The sequence below is a fragment of the Pagrus major genome, chromosome 16 (assembly GCF_040436345.1).
Source record: "Pagrus major chromosome 16, Pma_NU_1.0".
In the NCBI taxonomy this organism is placed as follows: domain Eukaryota; kingdom Metazoa; phylum Chordata; class Actinopteri; order Spariformes; family Sparidae; genus Pagrus; species Pagrus major.
Genome location: NC_133230.1, coordinates 904,257 through 929,020, shown reverse-complemented (window position 1 = coordinate 929,020; position 24,764 = coordinate 904,257). Strand labels below are relative to the sequence as shown.

The window sequence follows — 24,764 nt, the reverse complement described above, 5'->3', positions numbered from 1 at the left end:
ACATGAATGCAGCAGCTGAGGTGGATGTCACAGACGCCTGGTTTTCATCCAGCCCCTCAAACAGTCTGTCTGATGTCTCTGAGCCTCTCAGGACCCAGTGGATTGGACTCTAGTGTAACCTGACGAAGGAGCTGCTAGAAAACTTTGGTAAACGGTGGGCACTTTAAAAAAACATGGCAGCTGATTGGACGAACCATTTGTCCATCATCGTCTATCACAGGCTAAGTTCAACCAATCAGATCAAGAATAGGCGAGCGCTGCCACCAGCGAGGCCTGATGGTAAAAAGAAAAATGTTCAGTGTCGTAAACTCTCCAGTTCTGATAGAAGTGATGCTACAGCAGCTACGCTAACCTCTGGAGGGGCCGCCATGTTTCTTCTCTCGCTGGTCGTCACAGATAAACCACGCCCACAGCGGCCAGTCGGGAGTCAGGCCACCCGACTATTTTAGGAGTCGGGTGGCCCGACTCCACCCTCACAAACAGCTTTAACTTTGTTAGCAGACAGCTCGGTTCATGAAGTATGTGGCTGTTGACAAGGCATTGTGGGAAATGTAGGATCCTGTGTCTCTCATTAACTCTCTAACTTTGTGGAAGGTGAAATAGTGATTTTACTGAACATGTTTTCTCTCCGTTTATTCCTCCTTCCTCTCCCTCTCTTTGTGTCTGGCAGGATTTAGAAGGATGGCAAAGCAGCACAGAAGATTTGAGTGAAACTGAGAGGAGGAGGAGAGGAGAGGAGAGGAGGAGAGGAGGAGAGGAGAGGAGAGGAGAGGAGGAGGAGGAGGAGGTCCATGATGGAGCGCGCTCACAGCCTCCTGCTGAACGAGGAGGCGTGCAGTCAGCTGGGTGAACATCAGCGGGCGGAGTTTATCTTTGAATGGCTGAACCACCTGAAGAAGCTGCTTCCTGCCACCGACAGGGTGAGAGCTGTGCGAGGTCACGAGTCTGAAAAATCAACCTGAACATGTTCCGATCTTTAATCTCTCTGTCCCCGCCAGGCCGACATCAAACAGAACCAGCGGCGTCTGATCGACCAGCTGTCGGGCGTTCTGATTGGCTCCCCCGGCCCGCCGACCCGCTGGCTGCTGGCCCACTGCTTGGCCCTGCTCTATCGCCTGGGAGACACCGTTCCTTCCAGCCTATTGGTGGAGAGGTGCAATGACATCATCCGCAGCAAAGACGACTCCCCGTCAGGCCTCCCGACCCGACTGTGAGTCCGTGGCTGCGTTCAGGGCATGCAGGAAAGATGGGAAAAAATACTTCTCAGATTAGATTTATAAACAGTTTGAACTACCAGGAAAGTTTAAAGTTTAAGGAGTTTAGTGGGTTCCAGAGTTTGAAATGGTAAATATTATATATGCGTGTGTTTCAGGGCAGCCGTGGCGTGTCTCGGCGCTCTGTTTGAGCAGCTCGGTCGGATGCTCGTCGGCTGTTTCAAAGAGACGCTCGTCAACCTGCTGAAGGCCATGAAGAGCGCCGAGGTTTGTCTGCTGCTCAGTTTCCCACTGAGCAAAAACATTTCCAAAAGACGTCGACTGAATGTCTGTGATGACGTTGAAAAGACGTCCAGTAGAGAGCCAGAATGAAAGTTTGTTGACGTCTTCGTTTGTCCAGCTGACGTCCTTACAGGGTTCAAAATGAAAGTTTTTACAGTGTAATTTTACACGTCTTCAGCCACAGACGTCTGAAGAACTTCTTGTGGTTCAACATTCAAGTTTTTATAAATTTTACTTCATGGAGAGCTTTATTACACACCATATTTGGTCATCTAGACTTGAATATTAGTTTACTTGATGAAGGTTGGATGACCAAAAACATGGTATGGAGAAAAACATCTTTTGGAGATGATTTTGCTCAGATTTGTGTTGCATTAAAAACAAGTTTCAGCTTGTGTTTCCTCACATTTATTTAAATACATAAAGTTTCTCCACAGAGAGCTGAAAGAGGAAAACACACAGGCTTTTACGTCAGTTTATCAGAAACATGATTGGTTTTCACTGGACAGGAAGGGTATGAAAAAATGTAATCTGAAAAGTAACTAGTAACTAAAGTGGTCGTACATATGTAGTGCATTAATATAAAGTTGCAAAACACGGAAATACTCAAGTAAAGTACAAGTACCTCGAATTTGAGTGTAAGCAGCGCTGGGAAGTAACTTCTGGAATATGTACTGTTGTTGATGATGTGAGTAAACTTTATTGAGACAAACGTAGAAAAATAATAAAGACTACATTCACTCTGTTTACCTTTCAGTTCATAGATATGAGCGAGAAATCAATAACACTTTTTCCTCCTCTTCGTCCTCTTCCTCTCTCAGTCTCAGGGTCGATATGAGATCATGTTGAGCCTGGAGAAGATCCTCAGAGGTTTGGGTGTCAGCGCCGTGCCGTGTCACCGTGACGTCTATAAGGCGGCGAGAACGTGTCTGACGGACCGATCGATGGCGGTCCGCTGTGCCGCTGCCAAGGTAACGACAACCAGATCATCTTCAGCTTTAGTGAAAAGTTTCAGCGACGATCAGACGAGTTCGAGTTCAGGCTCGAGTGTTTTAATGTTTCTGTTCGGACCTGTCAGTGTTTGCTGGAGCTGCAGAGGGAGGCGGCGTTCCTGTGGACCAGCGAGTTGGAGAACGTGGCCACGCTGTGCTTCAGAGCCTTTGAGGGATCCAACTACAACGTCAGAGTGTCGGTCTCCAAACTGCTGGGAACTCTGCTGGCTGCTGCTGTGGAGCCCAGACAGAACACCGGTACGATCCAGAGGGAGGAGAGCAGGAGACCAGAGTCGGCAGGGGTTAAAATACCACGAGCTCATATTCTGTCATCCTCTGCAGTTTAGTTTCAGTTTTATCTCTGTGTTTAGCTTAGCTTAGCTTAGCTCAAAGAATGGAAGCAAGAGGAAACCTTTTAACTCCCAGTGAGCGTTTGCTCATTGAAAATGACGTCATCTCGTCAACCAACATTTTCTCCAACGTTGAGAGGACGTTCATGTTTTTCTGATAATTCCACATGAACGCACCAAGAGTAAAAATAAAAACACTCACCTGCTGCTTTTCCTCCTCTTTCTGTCTTTCTCTTTTTTTCCCAGCAGCCCCCAGGCAGAGTGGGCGTGGTCGGAGCTCCCTGGAGGAGGTGATGGATTTGTTGTCGGGGGGCTTCCTGCGGGGCGGGGCCGGTTTTCTCCGAGCCAGCGGGGACATGCTGAAGGGGACGAGCTCTGTCAGCAAGGACGTCCGAATCGGTGTCACACAGGTGGGTCACCGTGGAAACTATTGGATTTTAGGAGCTTGATTTATTGACACACATTAATGACTCCCCCTCCTCCTCTTCCTCTTCCTCTTCCTCTTCCTCCTCTTCCTCCTCCTCCTCCTCCTCCTCTTCCTCTTCCTCTTCCTCCTCTTCCTCCTCTTCCTCCTCCTCAGGCCTGCGTGGTCTTGGTCTCCACCCTGGGCAGCTCCTGGTTGGAGGCCAACCTCCCGGCCTTCCTGTCCCTGCTGATGGAGTTGGCGTCCCACGGCAGGGCCACACAGACGCCGGGCGACGCCGCGGTGACCCGCCGCTGCGTCTCCTTCATCTTGAGGAGCACCCTGGGGTCTCTGCTGGGGGAGAAGGCTCAGACCAACGCCGCCAAACAGCTGTGCCTCGCTGTGTCCGCACAGAAACGAGCCATCGGTGAGCAGAGAGGACGGAAAGACATCATACTGATTTATTTGATGACTTTAGTTACTTTTACTTTTACTGCTACTTTTGATACTTAAGTATATTTAACATCAGATACAGATGTGTTGAATGTTTGTGATAAACTGACAGTGTTGTAAAAAGTACTCAAAAGTCATACTCGAGTAAAGGTCTGAAAATATCTGATAAATGTACTTAAGTTACATAATTTACATGTATGTATATACTGTATACTCTGAGTCAGCTGATTATCACAATCACTGTTTTTATTTATCTGGTTGATGAGAAAATTCATTTAAAAAATGTGCTACTTTGGCTCTGATCCAGCATGTAATCTGTAAAGTAACTGGTAACTAAAGTAATCACATGAATGTGTTTGTGTGTGTAGACGCAGCTCTGACTGATGGGAACGTGGAGACCAGAGTTTCGTCTGCAGACGTCTCAGCCTCTCAGCACGTGTTGGTCTGCTGCCTGCTGGAACTGGGAGCGCTCATACGGGGACTGGGATCCACCGCCGCCCCCCTCCTCACCGACAGCAGCACAGGTCTGACACACACACCCACACACACACACACACACACACACACACACACAGACATGTATCTCTTACATAGAGCAGAAGAGGAGAGCTGAGTGTGTGTGTCTGTCCGTTCAGCCCTCCTGGACACGGTCGTCTCCGTCCTCCTCCACCCGGTCGCCTCGGCCCGGCTGGCTGCTGCCTGGTGCCTGCGGTGCGTCGCCATGGCGATGCCGTCCCAGGGTTCCTTGCTGCTGGATCGCTGTGCGGAGCGGCTGGTGGCGCTGAAGTCTTCCCCCGAGGCCGTGGCCGGGTACGGAGCCGCCGTCGCCGCCCTGGTGGCTTCGGTGCAGCACTGCCCCCTGGGAATACCACACACCAAAGGCATGGTGGGTAACAGACCACGCCATGTGTGACATCACCACATAGCAGTTCACGTCTACAGTATATGTGAGTTTATTTACCTGTGTGTGCAGGTGGTGCTGGGTCTGGCTGAAGACCTGCTGCGTTCAGCCTCTCAGAACAGTCGTATCTCTCTGCAGAGGACCCAGGCCGGCTGGCTGCTCGTCTCCTCTCTCATCACTTTAGGTACAACATGAGAACTCGACTGTCGTGAGACTGAAACAAACACAAAGAGCCTCCATGTCTTTTACTCGACCTGTGGCGAAGGTCCTGTCTGTTCCAACTGATCCGGCACCACAACATCACCAGACTCCCTTCACAAATGTAGTGATTTTAAGAGTTATTGAGTTAAAACAAACTTTATAACGTAGTGAAACTCTGTCTCTGACAGATTCTGAATCATTGTCTCCTTCTTGTAAATTCAGCATTAAATGAAAACAGTAAGTTGTGTGTTTCCTTGTAAAAAGTGTCAGTTTGTGGCAGCATGGCTGCACCAGCCTGTCTGCTTCTGTGTCTAAAGTGCTAAAGTCTGACCTGCCAACATTTAGCAGCTGTTTGAACACACTGTTTACACTGATTTCACCATTTACACTCAATTTATGAAAGAAGAAACATTTTATTGATGCTAAACATGTCACATTTTACAGATACACTAAACAGTAACCAGTATAGGCGACTTCTTTGTCCCCAGACTCCCTTAACAAATGTGCCAGTTTAGTGAGTTGTTGAGTTGGAGACACTTTATAAACTGTGTGAAACTCTGTCTCTGACTGATTCTGACTTATTTGTTCCTTCTTGTAAATTCAGCAAATGTTCTGCATGAACTTCTTTCTGTCTTTGAGTAGAAACATGGAGTCTGTTTGTCCCACTGATGTTTATTTGCATGTGTGTGTGTCCAGGCCCAGCTGTAGTGGAGCACCACCTTCCCCGCCTCCTCCTCCTGTGGCGGTGTGTGTTTCCTGCTTCGCTCAGGGAACAGGAGATGGAGCTGCGGCGAGGGGACTACTTTACGTGGCAGGTTACTCTAGAGGGACGAGCTGGGGCGCTCTGCGGTCAGTCCACACATGACACTAACTCACTGAGTCTCAGTTCAGTCAGTCTGTCGCCTGTCAATCACTTCTTTTGTTGAATACATAAAAATGTCTTTTCGTCTGAACAGCGATGAAGAACCTGCTGCTGCACTGCAGGGAGCTCGTCACGGATGACATCATCAGCCGTCTGCTCACGCCATTGTCCTGCGCCGTGGCCCTGCTGACCAAGTCAGTACATTTTCATGTTGTCAACAGCCCTCGTGCAGAATACATGAACACACACACCTGAGTTTATTTACACACCGTCCTGCTGCCACAAACACTCACCAGAGCAGAACCCCCCCACAGATTTGTGACCTTCTCTGCTGTATGTGTGTGCAGGCTGCCTGCTCTGGTCCGCTCTTACAGCAGTTCAGTTCGTAGTTTTTCGGTCGTCTACAGACTGAGAGTCTATGAGCTGCTCGCACTGCTGCCTCCACACAACTACCAAGGTAACAACACACCTCCTTCACTCCTTCCTTCTTTCCTTCCTTACTTCCTTCCTTACCTCCTTCCTTACCTCCTTCCTACTTTCCTTCCTTACTTCCTTCCTACTTTCCTTCCTTACTTCCTTCCTACTTTCCTTCCTTACTTCCTTCCTTCTTTCCTTCCTTACTTCCTTCCTACTTTCCTTCCTTACTTCCTTCCTACTTTCCTTCCTTACTTCCTTCCTTCTTTCCTTCCTTACTTCCTTCCTACTTTCCTTCCTTACTTCCTTCCTACTTTCCTTCCTTACTTCCTTCCTACTTTCCTTCCTTACTTCCTTCCTACTTTCCTTCCTTACCTCCCTCTTGCTTCCTTCTTTTCGTCTTTGTTGCATCTCTTTCTCCCTTATCTCCCTTTTGTGTGGTCTTTTGTGTTTTGTTGTCTTTCTGCTTCAAATCTTTCTTCTTGATTCTTCTTGTTGTTGTTGGTTCGTTTATTCTTCCAAATATGATGATATTCAGAATCTGACACAGGTCGTGTAAACAGCGTGTGATGTTTGTATTTTCCTTATTTCGACTGTAGCATGTTCTGATGAAGACACGTGGGATATGCCGGTGTTCTTGTTTTAGGGGCGTCCTCTGGACACGCATACGGCTCGTTCTGTTGGGTTTTTACAGCAGTTTGCGACACAAGACCTCTTCCCTTCCTGTTTACAGCGTACAGTCAGCTCAAAGCTGATGTAGAGATGCTGCACAGAAGAAAAACTCACATTACACACCTACTTTTAAACATCATGACACTTGGACATCAACAGGTTTTTTGGATATAAGTAAATAGTGTGATGCGACCTCTTCGAGAAGGTGGATGAATGAATGAAAGACGGACGGTCGAACGAGTCGGTCACCACTGAAACACAAAGAAGTAAATTCCTCCACAGCGCTTCAACAGGACGAGCGTCATTACGTTAATCGGAGGATGTGCGGCTGCACGTTAACGGGAATATTAGTGGAACATTCATTTTTATTTGCCCAGTGGGAATTTTTTCTTTTCAGAATCAGAACAAACACTGGAACATTGTGTGCCGCTGTTACTTCTTTTACTTTCTTTTCCTTCTTTGCCTCTTTTCCTCTCCTTCTTTATCTTTTCCTTTCATGACATTTACTTTATTCACTGATTGTGCCTTTCTGTTCGTCTCCTTCCTTTAGTGTCCATAACCTATAATAATAATAATAATAATAATAATAATGATAATAATAATAATAATAATAATAATAATAATAATTGATAATGATGTTTTCTTCAGTAGCATCCGTTGAACTAAAGTGTCCTCTCTGCTCGTCCTGTAGAGAGTTTTGGTTTGGTGATGAACCAGCTGGTGACGGATCTTTCCGGTCAGGACAACCTGAACCACCCGTGTTCAGAGCTCACCCTGCTGCCCTCCCTCTGTCACCATGACGACCTACAGCTGGTTGGCGCCGCCCTCCACGACACCGACCACAGATACATCGAGGAACAGGTGAGACTGCTGGAGTGCATCCTGATGATGACACACACGGTACAGCACAGAGCATTGTAATGGTGGAGGGTGTGTTTGTGTTCAGCTCCATGGCAGCAGTGTGGGTGGAGGCTCTCTGGACAACGACGTCTTCAGTCTGTGTGAGCGGAGAGATGAAGCTCCCGCTCCTCTTCCTCCTCCTGTCGCTCTGACCGCCGCTGCCGTCTGCCTCTTCGGATCGCTCTACCCTCACATCATCTCCGCTCAGAGGTAACTCGGCTGCTGTCAGCCGGACGGTGATGTCTTCACTGGTCCAAAAATGTTTTCCTAAATCAGAAAAGGCCCATAAATGTGCTCCCCAGAACTGGACCCGTCTATGAGACCCAGACTGATGCAGAAATGTTGAAGCTGATTTCACGACTTTATTGTCACCTTCAAAAGAAACTGATGCGTTCTGACGTCCCTGAACACGACTTTACACCTCATGTGGCGAACATTGCCGCCTCTTGGAGAAGCTAACGCGACTCGTTTATGTCGTGAAACAATCAAAGAAAATCTTTTGAATTTCACTGAACTTCAGCAGAAACTGTGCATATTAAGTTCAGGATGCTGTTTTCCTTTTACTCGTAGTTTCTAGTAATGTTTGCTCATTGTTACACTCAGAAGAAGCTGTGTACTGCAGTCACATTTATATTGTTAATTCACAACAATACTTTCTCATTATTTACAAAAAGCCAGCAACTGTTAAATTATACTTATTAGTAAACTGCTTCCTCAGTATATAAAGAAAGAAAGAAAGAAAGAAAGGCAGAGAGGGCTGGAGAAGGTAAAGATGAGAGAAGGGGGAAGAAATAAAGGAATAAAGGACAAAGGAAAGAAGGGATGTAGGTAGGAGAGAAAAAGAAAAAAGAAAAAGGCAGAGTGAAAGAAAGAAAGCAGTTTGATGTAAAGACAGAAAGAAAGAAAGAGGGAAGTGAAGGGAACTACTTGCTCCACATCTCTATCAGTTGTTACAGATTAATGAGCTGAATAAGGCCACTGTAAAGTTAAGGTGTTACCCAATAAAGTCTGAGGCTTGGAAATCAGGGCGAGATCTTTAAAAACTAGTCCAGGTGCTCCTACCACAAATCTTTGTGTCTTACCTGATGTAACGGCAGCCTTCTTCTCCTCGGTGCCCAGCTGTGACGCAGGTAATCTGTCCTACCTGCCAGGAAAATTAGTTAACTTCATCCAGATTTTCTGTTAGTCCTCTCACTGATTCACACAGGACGGCTAAGTCACTTGTTATTTTAGCCTGCTGTCATGGTGACAGATGAATCTGAAGTACCTTATTGATCCTGGAGGGGGAACTTGTAAGCCGTTCTGATCCCGGGTTCAGGTAGACCTGTGAACACCTCTACAGGACAGGTGAACCTGTTTCTAAACCTGACTAACTAACGTCTTCTCTCTCTGTTTGTCAGAGTGAAGATATTGGAGCAGTTTGTAGAAACTGTGAACCAGCTGAAGGGTCAACGCCAGCAGAGCGTCCAGACACACGTCTGTGCTGCCCTCTGCAGTCTGCTCAAGGTACTACACCTGTCAGCTTAAAGACCCTGTGTGTGTTTGTTGACGTCCACCTGGGGGCAGCAGAGCGCCACTACGAGCTGGGAAACATAAACTTCTGACATATTATCAGCTTACAAAGTTTTATATTCTCTTCCTCAGCACCAGGGTGGTATTCGGGGCTCTCTGGGGCCGGAGGAGATGCGTTCCCCGGCGTTGTCCCTCCTGATGGGGGCGCTGGAGAGCGGCAGTCCTCTGCTGCGTTGTCTGGCTGCCGAAGGTCTGGCCCGGTTGGTTCAGGTGGTTGGAGACCCCGGCTTCACCGTCTCCGTCTCACTGCTCTGCTTCGACAGGTAGGAGGACGTCAACACTCAGTGGAGAGGATATTTGGGAACGCTTGTTTATTAATACGATCATTTACAGACGCAAGTCACACATCGGTGGAAAGATGTTTATTAATGAAATTAAAAGTCTGCAATTTCATTTTAAGTAGCAACAAACGGTGAGAAGTAGCGAAGTACAAATACTTAGTTACTGTACTTCAGTCCATGTTTCAGGTATCTGTACTGTCCCTGAGTATCTCTGAGACTTTCCCTCTCTACATCTGAACACAAACATCTGAACTTTCTCCTCCTCACAGCTTCAAACAGCCTCGTTACTTTAGTTTGATGCATTTGAGGTGAATTATGGATTATTGTTATTTGGTGTCATCGCACGCCGCCTTCCCAACATCACCAGACTGATGTCGACCTATCAGAGCACATCACGCACGGCAGACGCAGCGAGACGAGACAAAGACGTAAAAGACGTGAACAGACAGAGAGGGAGGCTGAATGGGGAGAAAAGGCGTGTTAGTGTCTCGTATCTGCAGAGAGTTTCTTATTTTCTCTCTTTGTTGCTGCTCGGGACGCTTTACCAACCCAACATGTGGCTGTTTGACGTCCTGGGAATGAGACTCAACTATCAACTATCTTTGTGGTGCGTTCAGGAACAGCTGGGACAAATCCTACTGACTCTACCTTTAACTTTAATAGTCTTTGAATTATATTAATATGACGTGAGCTTCAGTTAGCTTTGACCACAAATGTCCTTCAGAGGGAGACTTTTTACTCTGATACTCTGAGTACATGTCAGAGCCTGTACTCGATTTTACTGGAGTAAAGAAGCTGAATCAGTACTTTTACTTTTACCAGACTCTGTTTTTACACAAGTATCTGAACTTGTGGACTTTTGAAGCTCTGGCAGCAACATCAAAATCAAAATCAGATGATGATCCAGAAATATTCTTCACAAGACAGTCAGACACGTCACGAACCAGAAATAGTCCAGAAAAGCTTTAAATAACTGCGAGAGGAAGAATCTAAATATAACAGAGTGTGTTTTCACTGATGCTGTGATCCTGTGTGTGTGTGTGTGCGTGTGTGTGTGTGTGTGTTAAAGCATCCTGTGCTGTATTCAGTGTCAGTTTGTGGAGGTACTTTTACATTTACACTATTTTAGTGTTTCACATGTGAAGCATTTCCATCTGTGAAAATGTGAAAAACAAATGACCGTAAACTATCATGTAACATGTCAGTGCTCGTACATCAGAATCTGAGTAATACGACGTGTATGAGGCCATAAAATCTAAATCCTTCATCTGACTCACTGACGTGCACAGAGAAGTTAAAACTCACCTGCAACAGCATGGATGCTTTTCATCCTCTTCAGGACGATGGATAGTCGTGCACTTCAGCCTCTTGTGGTCAAAATGAGAATTACAAAAACAAACACAGAAAAAATAAAATTCAACAATTAAGGAACTTGGAAAGATTTTCCTGGCAAAACTTTTGTCCCCACCGGATCACAAGTTATAAACGCAGGAGAGAAAGTCATTCGGATCAGATTTTCAGACTTCCTCTTCTGCAGAAGCTGCTGCTGCTAACAGTTTCATCCCGACTGTTCAGGCTGAAGACGGCTCGGGACGCAGCCTCTCGCAGTGGCTACGCTCTGGCTCTGGGGGCGCTGTACCGCTACACCGGAGGAATCAGCTCACCTCAGCACCTGTCCACCTGTCTGGGAGTCCTGTTCACCCTGAGCCAGGACAGCACCTCACCTGAGGTCCAGGTACACACACACGTTTGTTCTATGTCTGTCTGATTCTGACTTTATTTTGGGGGATTAAAGATGTTTTGAGGACGTCACCTGAGCCCACACTCAGTGTTTCAAACGTCCTCTCTGTCCCTGACCTGTCCCCTCCCCCCGTGTGTCCGCAGACCTGGTCTCTCCACAGTCTGTCTCTGGTGGTCGACCTGTCCGGAGGGTTGTACCGCGCACACGCTGAGCCGTCCTTCACCCTGGTGCTCCGCCTGCTGCTGTCGGCTCCGCCCACCCACCCTGAGGTGCACCACAGCCTGGGACGCTGCCTGCACGGCCTCATCACCTGCCTGGGCCCCGACCTGCAAGGTGTGTGTGTGTGTGTGTGTGTGTGTGTGTGTGTGTGTTACTGATGTGTGTGTGTGTGTGTGTGTTACTGATGTGTGTGTGTTCATCAGGTGAGGGTGCAGCAGTGTCCGCTCTGCGCTCCAGCTGTCTGGTTGGATGTTCGGTGATGCAGGCCGGTCCAGACTGTCTGGTTCAGGCCCGATCCATTTCCTGTCTGCAGCAGCTGCACATGTTCTCACCGCCACACGTCAACCTGGCCAGCCTCGTACCTGCACTCTGTGTGAGCACACCTGACTACACCTGACTACACCTGACTACACCCGACTTTGACCTTTTTGTCCAGATTGTGGTCATTTGAGTGTAATGAGAGACGAGGACAGGAGGGGAGACGAGTGTTGAGCAGTTGGAGTTCAGGCTCGTCTCAGCTCCGTGCTCGTGGGAAGGAAGTTTAGACTTTCGTATTCGGCCTTATCCTGTCGCACTCGTGTGATGACGTCATCATATCAAGTGTTGTCAAAGGATTGCCCCAAAATGGCTGCAGTAAACGTTGTTAACATGATGCTGTTCATCTTGATCGAAGCTCAAACCAGAATAGCTAAACCGAACAACTAATCTGTTGATGGAGAAAGTCATTGTTAGCTGCAGCTGTAATGGAGCAGAAAAGCTTCTGGTTAGTTTCTATGTGCACACAGACGAGCTCCATGTCTCGCTGTCTTTGAGTCTTCTGTCTTCGTCCTTCAGATACTGATCTGGAAGCTTCAAAGCACTTGTGTAATAAAACGGTCTCCTCCTGACGGTCTCCGTGTTGAACTACAGACGAGAGTTTGTCTGAACGTAGAAACTGAACACTTGATGTGCAGTGAGGCCTGTGTGTGTTTTTGACCCTGTGTTGTGTCTTGCAGGAGATCTTGTTGGATTATTCCCTGTTGGTAGGTTCTCTGTCTGCCTGAGGCCTGAAGCTGCTGTTTGTCTCACTTTGTTTTCAGCTTCTTTCTCCCCAACACTGTTTTTAACAGTTTTCTGTCACTGAAATATTTTTTAATGCATCTTAATAATCTGAGGATTATCGAAACGTTTTCCGTTGAGCTTTTTAACATTTTCCTGCTGTTTGTTACTTTATTAACTCGCTGTTGTTGCTCAACGTTCGAACTTGTTTTCTGTGGCAGGCTGAAGCTAACTCCGTAACACCGGCGCTTCTTCTGTTCGACAACCTTCCCCACAGTGTTGCTTTAACGTCCTCCTGCCTGTTTTTATCACCTACAGTTAAACCACTCAGTGTTTCCTCTAGAAGATCTCACAAATCAGTCGACTGATAAATTAATCTTTAACGATCACTCAGAGGAATTTGTTTCTAACCGAACTGCAACATTTTTGAACTCTTTGTATACGACGTCTTCAAAACTGTCACAACTAACAACTGTTGAACGTCTAATTGAAAGATTATTATTCCACAACTAACAGTGATGAGTCCCATCAATTAATCTTCTGATAAACTTTTGAATAACTAATTAATTATTCCATCTTTCAGAAAAATAATGTGTCATTCAGTCAGTTTAGTCAATAGTCAGTATTTGTAATCATTGATTAAAATATTCTTTACTTGAAGCTTCATTGTAAACCCTGCTGAGTTTCTGAGTCTGGAGGAAACACTGTGTAGCTGCATGCTTCCTCTGATAATCCTTGAACCTGTTCGTCCAACACGTACTGATCGTGTGTGTGTGTGTTTCAGGCCAACCTGTGCAGCTCCTACCTGTGCCTGCGTCGGGCCGTGGTGGCGTGTCTGCGGCAGCTCGTGCAGCGGGAGGCTCTGGAGGTTTCTGAACACGCCGTGACTCTGGTGAAGGAGCTGCCGAGACGAGACAACACACAGCTGGGTGAGACAGAGACACACTGCTTCGACCAAAAATTCAGTGTTGGGATTTAAATACGTAAAGGACAAAACTGAGAAGCTTCAGAGACATAAACTCCTCGGAAACACAAAACGAACAGACACACTCTGCTAATAATGTTAGTTAATGCTAGATTCTGCAGTACTGAAGTGTCAGATTACTTTTGTTTTGTTTCCTGTTGCAGACGTCACCATTAAGGAGGTGGGTCTGGAAGGAGCCCTGTTCACTCTGCTGGACCGGGAGTCGGATCCAGGTCTGAGGAGGGACATCCAGGAGACTCTGGTCCACATGATGGCGTCCAGCGCCACCAGCGGGAAGCTGGGACACTGGCTCAAACTCTGCAAGGACGTCCTGTCTGCGACCACCGGTGGGTCGAATCAGGGAGGTTTTTGAACGTGTTTTTCGAGCTTCAGTGTGAGTCCATGAAAAGTACAAATCTTGTGCAGGCTGTCGCGCTGCAGTCAGACAAGTTAAAGTTACCAAACCTCACATCACGTCTGGGTAAAAAAACATAAGGAAATCTTGACCGGCGTCTGTTTGGTGCTTCTTCCAGGAAGTGAACTGCACGTCGAGGTCTTTATTAGCAGAAGTGTCAGCGGATGGTTTTGTATTTGTGATGATGTCAGTTATGAGGCTGATAATCTCTAAAGCTCAGTTAAATGCTGTGGACATGAATGAACTCTCTTGTGGACTCTCCTTCAGACTGTCTGGCTCCGGTTGAGGCGAGTCAGGAGGACGAGGAGGCGGACCCCGCCAGAGACGACGACTCCTCTGCTTTCAGAGCTCGGTCAGAATCCAGCGGCCCGTTCACGGCCCTGCGCTGGGCCACGCGCCGCTTTGCCATGGAGTGTGTGTGTCGCATCATCGCTCAGTGCGAGACTTCAGACCCGGCTCACTTCGACATGGTTCTGGCTCAGGAGCGACGCCTGCACGAGTCCACAGGTAAGACCCTGACCTGCAGCGGCCGCCTTCGGTTTGCGTCTGTGGACGCTGCTGACCCCCTCTCACCTCGCTCTCCACAGACTTCCTGGTCCTCCATCTCGGCGACCTGGTCCGGATGGCGTTCATGGCGGCGACAGACCACAGCGACCAGCTGCGGCTGGCAGGTCTCCAGACGCTGCTGGTGATCATCAGACGCTTCTCAGCCATCCCAGAACCAGAGTTCCCGGGTCATGTGATCCTGGAGCAGTACCAGGCGAACGTAAGGAATGCTCGCTGAGTTAGTCTGTTGTAAAAAGTACTCAGTAGTCATACTCGAGTACTCGAGTCAAAATCTCAAACTATCTGTAATCAGATAAATGTGGTGGAGTGGAAGTACCTCAGTGCAAAGTAGCAGAAAATGAAAATACTCAAATAAAATACAAGTACCTCAAAACATCTCTTAAGTACAATATTTGAGTAAATGTACTTAGTTACATTCCATCAGCAGAAACACAAAACTCATCAAACTTCTTTGTGTAACTGAAATGGTCACAAACACTTCCTGTATTTTATTTTATCATCACTTATCAGAGTTTTTAACTTGGAAAGTAACTAAGTACATTTACTCAAGTACTTTAGTTCAAATTCAAAAAAGCTTTAGTTACTAGTTACTTTTCGGATTACCTTCCTGTCCAGTAAAAACCACGTATCTCCAGATGTGTTGAATGCCCATAAGTCACACTCGAGTCTTAAAAGTATCAGTAAAAGTAACTGATGCATATATTTATGTGTGTGTGTGTGTGTGTGTGTGTGTGTGTGTGTGTGTGTGCAGGTCGGAGCTGCTCTCAGACCGGCCTTCACTGCTGACGCTTCTCCTGACGTCACGGCTAAGGCCTGCCAGGTGATCATCTTTTACTGTTATAATCCAGCTCGTCTCAGGTGAACGTTCACCTGTGGCTGCTGAGTCAGTCTGTTGTCCAGGCAACCAAACAGCATCTGAACAGCTGAAGGTGAATTTGAAGGAATGAGATGTAAATGTCCGAACGCGTCTCCAGGTGTGCAGCGCCTGGATCGCCAGCGGTGTGGTCAGCGACCTGCGAGACCTGCGGCGCGTCCATCAGCTCCTGGCCTCCTCATTGGCTAAAGTCCAGGCTGGGAGGGACACGTCCAGCCAGCTGTACAACGAGGCCACCGCTACCATGGAAACACTGGCCGTCCTCAAGGCCTGGGCTGAGGTGTTTATTTATTGTTTGATGTCTTCATTCAGTTATTCTTTGTTGCCATGGAGATTGTGTTTTCCTGTGGACACTTTATTTTAAAAGTTCTCACACGATATCTTCAACACAAGATATTTAAGAAATGACTTCACCGTCGTCTCTCAGGTTTACATCGTGGCCGTTCAGAGGAGCAGACAGAAGGAGAGCCCCGGCAGGACGGCTGACGTGTCACTCTCCTCTCCAGCCAATGACAGCTCAGGCTCCGAGTCAGGAGGGGCGGGCCTTCTGAAGTTGGTCCAATCAGATCTGTCGACGCTGAGCCGGCTTTGGTTGGCGGCGCTGCAGGACTACGCCCTGCTGACCCTCCCACAGGAGTACGCATCACAGCTACCTGCGACAGGTAGGAGAGGAGGAGGGAGGAGGGAGGAGGCGCTCTACCATTTGTTCAGATCTTGTAAAATGTTTAACCAGGAATGGAAAGAACAACAATCCTTCGTTTAAAGGTGCAGTATGTAAAATTAAAAAAGAAGCTAGTTAGCATGCTAAACCAACTAGCGCCAGCCAGACTTGCTAGCGGTGTAAATGCCAACACTCCCACTGTGTCTTGAGACTGCTAGCTGCACCACTAACTGGGCTAACTAGCTAATGGTAGCTACACTTAGCAGCAGTTAGCGGTCATTCTAGCAATATGCTGCTTATATATTGCACCTGTGAAGACATTTTAGTAAAATAAAGGCAAAAGTAGCTCAATTAAAACGTACTCATGACTGAATCAAAGAGATTCAACAACAGGAACCATTTTGTTTTCTTCTGTTTCTCCTCCAGGAGGTTCTTTCTACACAGCGGAGACCTTGAACCAGGCCAGAGCTCATTACTCCTCCTCCTGGGCTCCTGTCCTCCACGCCACCTCTCTCTGGCTCCACAGCACCGGTCAGTGCTCCTCCTCCTCCTCCTTCTCCTTCTCCTCACTCCTCCTCCTCCTCCTCGCTTCTCCCTGCTCCTCCTCACTGTTCTCTATTTATCTACACAGTTAGCTACACTGTGGCTTTGTTTTACAGGTTTTGTGATGGCAGACGACACACCTGCCAGCCTGTCCAGACCGGCCACACCCACCTCCATGGGACACACCGGTTCTGTGGGCGGAGCCAAGAGTCCAGAGGACATCAACTCAGACAGACTGCATCTCATACTGGGTAGGAAACTGGTTTTAATACAAATCCACCAGACTTGATTTATCTACGTTTATTTCAGTCACACTAAATTGTGATTTTCTGTATTGAGTTTGGTTGTGTTGGTCCCGTCAGGGATCAGTGTGGAGTTTCTGTGTTCTCCGCACTCTGAGGATCAGATGGAGAACATCACTTCCTGTCTGCGAGCGCTGCAGGCGCTGCTGGACGTCTCCTGGCCCCGAGCCAAGATCGGAAACGACCAGGTGAGACACACCTGGACCAGAATCTTAGCCTGAATTCAGACCAAAATCAAGGCAAGAACTAAGGTCCGATTCCAAGCTACAATTGAGACCAGAATCCAAACCAGACTAGGATTCAGAACCCGTCCTGGTCAGATTAAAGACCAGAAATTTGACTTAAATTCAGAGTTGATCCGGACCAGAATCAGGGCATGGACTGACACAGTCAGACCAGATCCCGGAGATGTCTCACCCCGTCTGTCCGTCTGCAGGCGCTGAGTGTGGAGCTGCTGAGCGTCCTCCACAGGCTGATGGTGACCAGAGAGTCGGTGTCGGTCCAGCTCGCCGTGTTGGATTTACTGCGACAGATTGTGACGGCGGCTCAGGAGCACGTCAGGGAGAAACGCCACAGTGCCGAGGGTGAGCACACACTCTGCGGGGCCCATCAGGACCAATACTCAACACTAAATCCACTGGCAGAACCGGCTTTGTCCGGAGCTTTCAACCATATTTAATACTCGTCATCAGTCAAACTCTCAGACTGTAAACTGTAAACTCCTCTCCAACACTTCCTGTCCTCTGTCCTTGATGTGTCAAACTTTATTGTTCCACAGTGGATGACGGTGCGTCGGAGAAGGAGACGCTGCCAGAGTTCGGTGAGGGTCGGGACACCGGCGGTTTGATTCCTGGGCGCTCGCTGGTGTTCGGAGCGCTGGAGCTCTGCCTCTGTGTACTGGTCCGGAAGCTCCCACAGCTCAGCCCCAAACTGGCCGGAACGAGCCCAACTGGTACGAGGAGGAAAAGTTACATTACTGTTATGTTATAAATTAAATTAATGAGCTAAACTGTGTGTGTGTGTGTGTGTGTGTGTGTGTGTGTGTGTGTGTGTGCGCTCAGGTCCCGGAGGATCAGTCTGGAGTCTGACGGACAGCGACTGTCGGCTGGTGTCGTCGGCTGTGTTTGTCCTCTCTGAGCTGCCGTCCGTCTGCTCACCTGAAGGTCAGAGCACAAACCTTTATGCTAACGCTTATGTTAGCAATAACATTAGCATTAGCAAAGTTTAGTGATGAAACTGATTTCTGTCTTATTGTCTGTCCTCACTGATGGAATGTAACTAAGTACATTTACCCAAATAAGAGCTAAACAGTTGTTTTCAGGTATTTGTACTTGAGTATTTCCTTTTTCTGCTACTTTATACTTCCACTCCATTACATGTATCTGATTACATTAGTTACGGATTACATGCTGCATTTACTTTGACTGCTACTTTTGATACTTGAGTAGATTTTACATCAGTTGACTGTTGGGTATTTCTTCCCCTCTGTGTCGTCCTGCAGGCAGCGTGTCCATCCTCCCCACTGTCCTCTACCTGCTGCTGGGAGTCCTCCGAGAGCTGGTCCACCAGCCCAGCACACACACAGGTGACACACACACAGGTGTCACACACACAGGTGACACACACACACACACAGGTGTCACACACACACACAGGTGACACACACACACACACACACACAGGTGACACACACACAGGTGACACACACACACACAGGTGACACACACACACACAGGTGACACACACACAGGTGACACACACACACACAGGTGACACACACACACACACACACACAGGTGACACACACACAGGTGACACACACACACACAGGTGACACACACACACAGGTGACACACACACACATATTAAAGTGAGCATGCTTAAGTTTTCACTCATTGTCTATTTGAAAATAGTGAGACGATGTTGACGATGAGCCAGAGCCATTGCTATTGTGTGTGTGTTTTTTTTCCCAGGTGCCTCGGCGGCGGGCTTAGCAGGCGGCGCTGGTCTGAGTTCTGTGGTCCAGGCGGTTCTTCAGGCTCTGAAGTCGGTCGTGACGTCTCCGATGAGTCGGCAGGAGAAGAGCCGAGGAGCCTGGAACCTGCTGCTGAGATCAGCTCTGAACACTCTGCTGGGCCTCTGGGACGCCGGTACAACACACACTTTAATCATCACTGACGCTCAAAGGACTCAAAATAAAAGTAGTGAGGAGTGAAAGTATGAGATCAGAAAGGTGTTAATAACATCCACACAGAAATACAGATCAGCTGCAGGAAGATGGAAATGTGTTTAAATGGAGTCCTCTGATCGATTGCGTGTGTTTCAGGAGACTGTGTTGTGGATCAGGTCAGCCTGCTCACAGCGCTCACCGTCTTCCTGCTGTCTGCTGGTCCGGACGTCTGCACCGTCGAGCCGCTGCACGCGCTCTGTCTGCAGCGCTTCACCGCCAGCATGGACGCCAAAGACCCGCTGGTCAGTGCCACCGAGAGGAAAACCACCTGAATCCAGAAAATCTAAATGATTTATTAATCTGAGAAACAGACGGTGTCTGTGTGAGCGTCAGTCCAACTCAAACAGCTTTAGACATCTGGAGATACGTGCTTTGATTTTTTCCTCTTTAATAAGTCAGATTTCTGATTAATAATAAACTTTCTGCAGGTTGTGAGTCGCTGTTATCAGCTGTTGACGTCGGTGTTTCAGGCTCCGCCCAGCGTGGCCGTCCCGTACATCCAGGCGCTCGGACCGCCGCTGGTTCGATTCCTGCAGGTACTGAAGAGTCTGGTGTCATCTGAGTGTTTGTCCATGTTTCAGTGTTTCATCCAGATTGAATTAGATGGTTAATAAATTGTTTTTACGCTGCATTTCTACGACACAGGTGGGATAAAAAATCTGAACTTGTAAAGATAAAACAATCAGTGAGAAACGTTAGAAACAGCCGGTGTGTTCATCCTGAAACCCCAAAAATCCCTTTAATTTGTCATTGACTGAATCAACAGGAGGAAATAACAGGACCAGGACATCTAAAGATTGCGTATCATACACGTTGTATCTTACTTAATGCAGTAATAGTTGTGAAACAGTGTTTGTGTTTATTTTAATTTAGTCTCAAAGAAAGTCGCATCTTATTCTTGTAGCTGGAAGAAATGAACTGTAATCCTGGTTAGATCTAAAGATTATTCAGAAAACAAAATCGTGTCTTGAAAAGAATCTCTGTACGTCCTCGTCTGTCTGCGCAGCTGCTGTTTGATCAGACGGATGAACGTATTGATCAGATGATCGGTTATCAATCTGTATGATGTGTGTGTTCCTCAGACGGTGGAGAGGAGTCGACCTCAGAGTCAGGAGGAGCTGACGGGAGTCCTGGAGGGAGTCCGAGCCCTGGAGGCTGTGGTCCAGGCTGCAGACGAGACGCAGCGTGAGAACACACACACACACGCACACACACACACACACACACACACACACACACACACACACACACACACACACACAGTACTGGCGTGGCAGCCGGTCAAAGACATTCACAGTTAGACACAATAACAGTCAGATGAGATTCTGCAGCAGCAGCTCGACAGCCCCTCTCTGCTTTCTGACCCGTCAGGTCCTCAGCTGGTGGCCGTCTTGTTGCCCCTCCTCATCTCCTTCCTATTGGATGAAAACGCTCTTGGCTCCGCCCCCGCAGTGTCCCGCTCTCTCCATGAGGCGGCGCTCAAAGACCTGATGCGTCTCGGCCCGCAGCACTCCGCCGTCTTCAGGTAACAAATGTGACACAGTTTGCATTTATAATCCAAATAAAGACAAACAGTTAGAATATAAACTGTCTCCATGTGAACATTTAACTTAGGTTTTATTATTTGTGTCTGCGTCCGTCAGGTCCCTCATCGCTTCGTCTCCTCACCTGAAGTCTCGCCTGGAAGCCGCCGTCAAAGGAAACCAGGAGAGTCTGAACGCTAAAGCTAGCAGCGCTAACGCCGCCCGCAGCGCTGCCAAGTCTTCCCCCAGCATCACGCTCAAAACCAACTTCCTGTGAGACGACTCGCAGGTTAACGTCACCGACGCAACGTGCTGCGTTCGCTGTCCCCTGAGACAAATGGTACGGACTCCGAGCACGCCGCCACGTTGGAAAGATGACGGCCATATTATGACATCACTTTGTGTCATCATCCAACATGGCGGCGTGTTCCTCTGATCGGACGCTCGAGCGATCTCTGCACGTCACTGAATCACACGAGTTATTGATCTTTATTATTAAAGGATCAGTTCGCCTGATTTTAAAGCTTCACTCTTTAGATTTAGATTTGCCTCTGTACAGGAAGTCACTGCTGTCAGTTCATCTCTATCAAAATAAGAGGAGGAGACTTTGACATCTGAAATATGAGATATTAATATCAGAATTTTAAAGGAGCATTACGTGGTTTTGGGGAAAAAGAGAAAGATCTTCACTGACTTAAACAAACTAATCAAACACTCTGTTTTCATGACTGAATAAACAAACTGACCTTAAAGGACAACACAGTTTATACTGTTTTACTTTGTTAATATGTGGCGGACCCTGCCAACTGTCTAGCTTCAAACAGTGTTCTGGGACCTTATTTTGTTTATTCACTGATGGAAAGTTTGTATTATTGCCTCATTAATATTGTAATACTACATAGTGCTCCTTTAATCATCGTCAGTGTCAGCTGCTCATAATTACGTCTCATGCTTGAGTGTCCTTGAACGCACCACAAGAGTATTGTCCTTCAGGTGTTTTGCCACCTGTGATGAACCTCCATGTGACAGATTTGTAAAGGGGGCAGCATATCACGGCTGCTAACTGTAGCTGCTGTTAGCTAGTTAGCTCAGTTAGCCATGCAGCCAGCAGCCTGGACTGTGAGCTCAGAGCCCCACAGGAGTGTGAGGCTGCATCCAAATGTCTGGACTTCACCGCACTTGCAGACTTGAGGGCTGTGGACGTTCAGACTTCCAGTCCACCTGGGGAGCAGACTTCCTCAGACGTCACTGATTTCATTACCCACAATTCATTGTGATACGGTCGTGAGGTTGTCGAACTTATTATGAATGTGTAAAACAGTTACTTTACTTGAATCATGTAGGCCAGAAATAATATTCAACAACAACATGATACAGAAATATGTAGAAGTGAAGGTTGAGGAGGGAAACAAACAGTCCAGCAGTCCGGAGGGTGGAGGGTTGGATGCAGCCTCAGTGTTTATACCGTTAGCATGGGAGCTTCGGACCGGACCGGACAGGTCAGGGCTAGCTGGTTAGCATGCATAATTTTTAAAAATGTTTTCAACTAAAAATCTTACATATTGCACCTTTAAGTTGAGGCAGCTTGTTTTTCTGAAACAGCCAATCTATCGATTAACTAACAGAAAACAAACAGGCGTTAAAATCTCGACCTACAGTCGGTTTAAGTTGATGAAACCTTCAAAGATCAACAACAATCTGACCGACACAACTGAGTGACGTTTGTTCTTCAAACAGACATCGAGACAAACCTGATGGATCCATTAAAATGAACGTAATGTTCATTTAAAGGTGCAGTATGTGAGCATTGTCGATTTCATACTCTGAACATCTACAAAACATTGTAGCTACCTGCTGCTAACACACAGCTAGCTTGACAAACATCGTGTGTGTGACTCATGACACAATTCAAACAGGATGGAAACATGAAGTAAGGTGTCGCGACATCAGCGCTCTGTAATCATATCCAACATGTAACAGCGTATATAGTCTCATATGACAGTGATGATGTATTGATCTGTCGCTCAGCCCTAATTTAAACAAACTCGAAGTAAAATGTTTGTTGAATCATCAGATGAGACGGAGAGCAGCAGTTTGATCCGGTCTGTCAGTGAAAGGGAAAACTCAGTCACTTTTATTTTGAAATAACTGTCACCTCTGTGTACTTGATTGATTAAATGTAGGAGAACAATCTGAAGTCGGCAGTAAATAAGCTGTATCACAAACAATAAGCGGAGGTCGGAGGTCACGTCGACGCGTCTTCCTCTGACCTCCGACTGAAAAACTGAACGAGCGAGGAAGAGGATTTTATTTTTTTAGTAAAATGTCGATTTGTTGAGTTTTAACTTCGTCTGACAAATCACATAAAAACACATCCTGAAGACTGATCGTTAGTGATGTACGGTGGCCTGTAAGGGACAAAGTGGTCACCAGCACTTTAGTTTAACAACACTACACATCATGTTTATCAGAGCGGGAGCATTATTGTCTAAATGTGAACGTTCATATCTGATCATAATCAAACACTAACGAGTCACCTGCTGCAATAAGTGTTCACCAGGTGAGCTGTGCTTCCAGCTCCTCTCTGACAGGTGTGTGAGCTCACCTGGCTCTCAACTGTATGAATGAGTTCACGTGTTGTTTTCTAACAGCAGCGAGTGAATAAAAACTTGTTTTTCTTCAGATTCAGGTTCCACTTGTCTTTATTTGTTGTGATGATGGTGATGATGATGAGACTATAATCTTCAGATATAGACGATAAAGAGACTTAAATTCAGTCTGTAAACTTTACAAGTCAGTAAAAACAGCAAAGAGGAAAACAGAAGGTTTAATTTCAGGACTTATCCATCAGGCATTAAGAATAACTAGAAACAGCCAGAAGCAGCCTGACTTCTCTGACGGGCTCAGCTGTGTGTGCAGGTCGTGCAGCTGCAGCAGCTTCCTGCTCGTCATTATAAATATAAAGACTGAACATATAAAGGGAGTAAACATCTCACAGCTGACTCTCCGTGTCCACTTGTTTTTCTGTTTTATGAAACTTTATCTTCAGCTGAGACAAACATGCTGCAGCGCCCCCTGACGTCAGCGGCGTCGTCTCCGGATGCTGCCTTCAGGTACCGTCGTTAACCCCGAAATAATCTAGATGAAGCGTGATTAAGTAGTTTTTTAGATCGATTATCAATCCACAGGGGAAATTTAACATAAGAACGGTAAAAACAACAATATATACTAATATATACATACATCCACCTACCATACTGCAAGATTAAAAAGGGACAGATAAAATAAATAGAACAGAATTTGAATATAAACCTAAAATGGGCAAAATAAGAGCATTGTTTTATTTGTGTAGTTTCTTACGTTTTTAAAAATTATTGAACTGTAATTACTCACATGGAAATACTTACTAATCAAACAACTGTGCCAATAAAAAATACATTTCAATCTAAATTTGTTAACTGCATATTTCTTTCTTTATAATATTAGGGTCGTCCCACACCAAGTCACCCAGGGCCTGATATATATGCAATTAATATCAACACTTTAACATACTTAAGTGTCAAGGAAATGTATTAATCATCCTTCTTGTGAAAATCTACAGTCAAAATAACCCAAAATGATGAAATGTTTTTCAGCTATGAACCCATTTAAGAAGATCTGTGGCTTTAATTCAGGACCAAATAACTTCTAGATGTGACAGAACTGCATTAATACTACACAGAACTGCATAATACTACACAGAACTGCATAATACTACACAGAACTGCATAATACTACACAGAACTGCATAATACTACACAGAACTGCATTAATACTACACAGAACTGCATTAATACTACACAGAACTGCATAATACTACACAGAACTGCATAATACTACACAGAACTGCATTAATACTACACAGAACTGCATTAATACTACACAGAACTGCATAATACTACACAGAACTGCATAATACTACACAGAACTGCGTTAATACTACACAGAACTGCATAATACTACACAGAACTGCATAATACTACACAGAACTGCATTAATACTACACAGAACTGCATAATACTACACAGAACTGCATAATACTACACAGAACTGCATTAATACTACACAGAACTGCATTAATACTACACAGAACTGCATAATACTACACAGAACTGCATAATACTACACAGAACTGCGTTAATACTACACGG

General features: G+C 46.5%; 1 protein-coding gene across 4 annotated transcripts; it reads left to right on the top strand.

The window, feature by feature from the left end:
* The first annotated feature begins 792 nt into the window (after positions 1 to 792).
* heatr5a (HEAT repeat containing 5a) lies at positions 793 to 23,258 on the top strand. Of its 4 annotated transcripts, none has more exons than XM_073483325.1 (41): positions 793 to 920; positions 999 to 1,210; positions 1,373 to 1,481; positions 2,318 to 2,467; positions 2,575 to 2,746; positions 3,088 to 3,248; positions 3,419 to 3,668; positions 4,063 to 4,218; positions 4,330 to 4,580; positions 4,668 to 4,779; positions 5,493 to 5,645; positions 5,753 to 5,852; positions 6,006 to 6,115; positions 7,436 to 7,605; positions 7,691 to 7,854; positions 9,045 to 9,150; positions 9,289 to 9,479; positions 11,073 to 11,232; positions 11,382 to 11,571; positions 11,661 to 11,830; positions 12,453 to 12,479; positions 13,280 to 13,424; positions 13,624 to 13,806; positions 14,142 to 14,381; positions 14,462 to 14,640; positions 15,193 to 15,261; positions 15,416 to 15,595; positions 15,743 to 15,977; positions 16,403 to 16,507; positions 16,636 to 16,770; positions 16,882 to 17,009; positions 17,258 to 17,405; positions 17,600 to 17,773; positions 17,883 to 17,984; positions 18,323 to 18,406; positions 18,795 to 18,971; positions 19,148 to 19,293; positions 19,480 to 19,587; positions 20,134 to 20,236; positions 20,423 to 20,576; positions 20,695 to 23,258. In XM_073483325.1, exons 1-41 carry the CDS (start codon positions 795 to 797, stop codon positions 20,849 to 20,851), a joined length of 6,192 nt encoding a protein of 2,063 aa, XP_073339426.1. In that variant the 5' UTR covers positions 793 to 794; the 3' UTR covers positions 20,852 to 23,258. The 4 variants fall into 4 exon arrangements, with proteins under 4 accessions (XP_073339426.1, XP_073339425.1, XP_073339428.1 ...); XM_073483324.1 differs by having other exon boundaries at positions 3,085 to 3,248; XM_073483327.1 differs by lacking the exon at positions 12,453 to 12,479.
* The last annotated feature ends 1,506 nt before the right edge of the window (positions 23,259 to 24,764 follow it).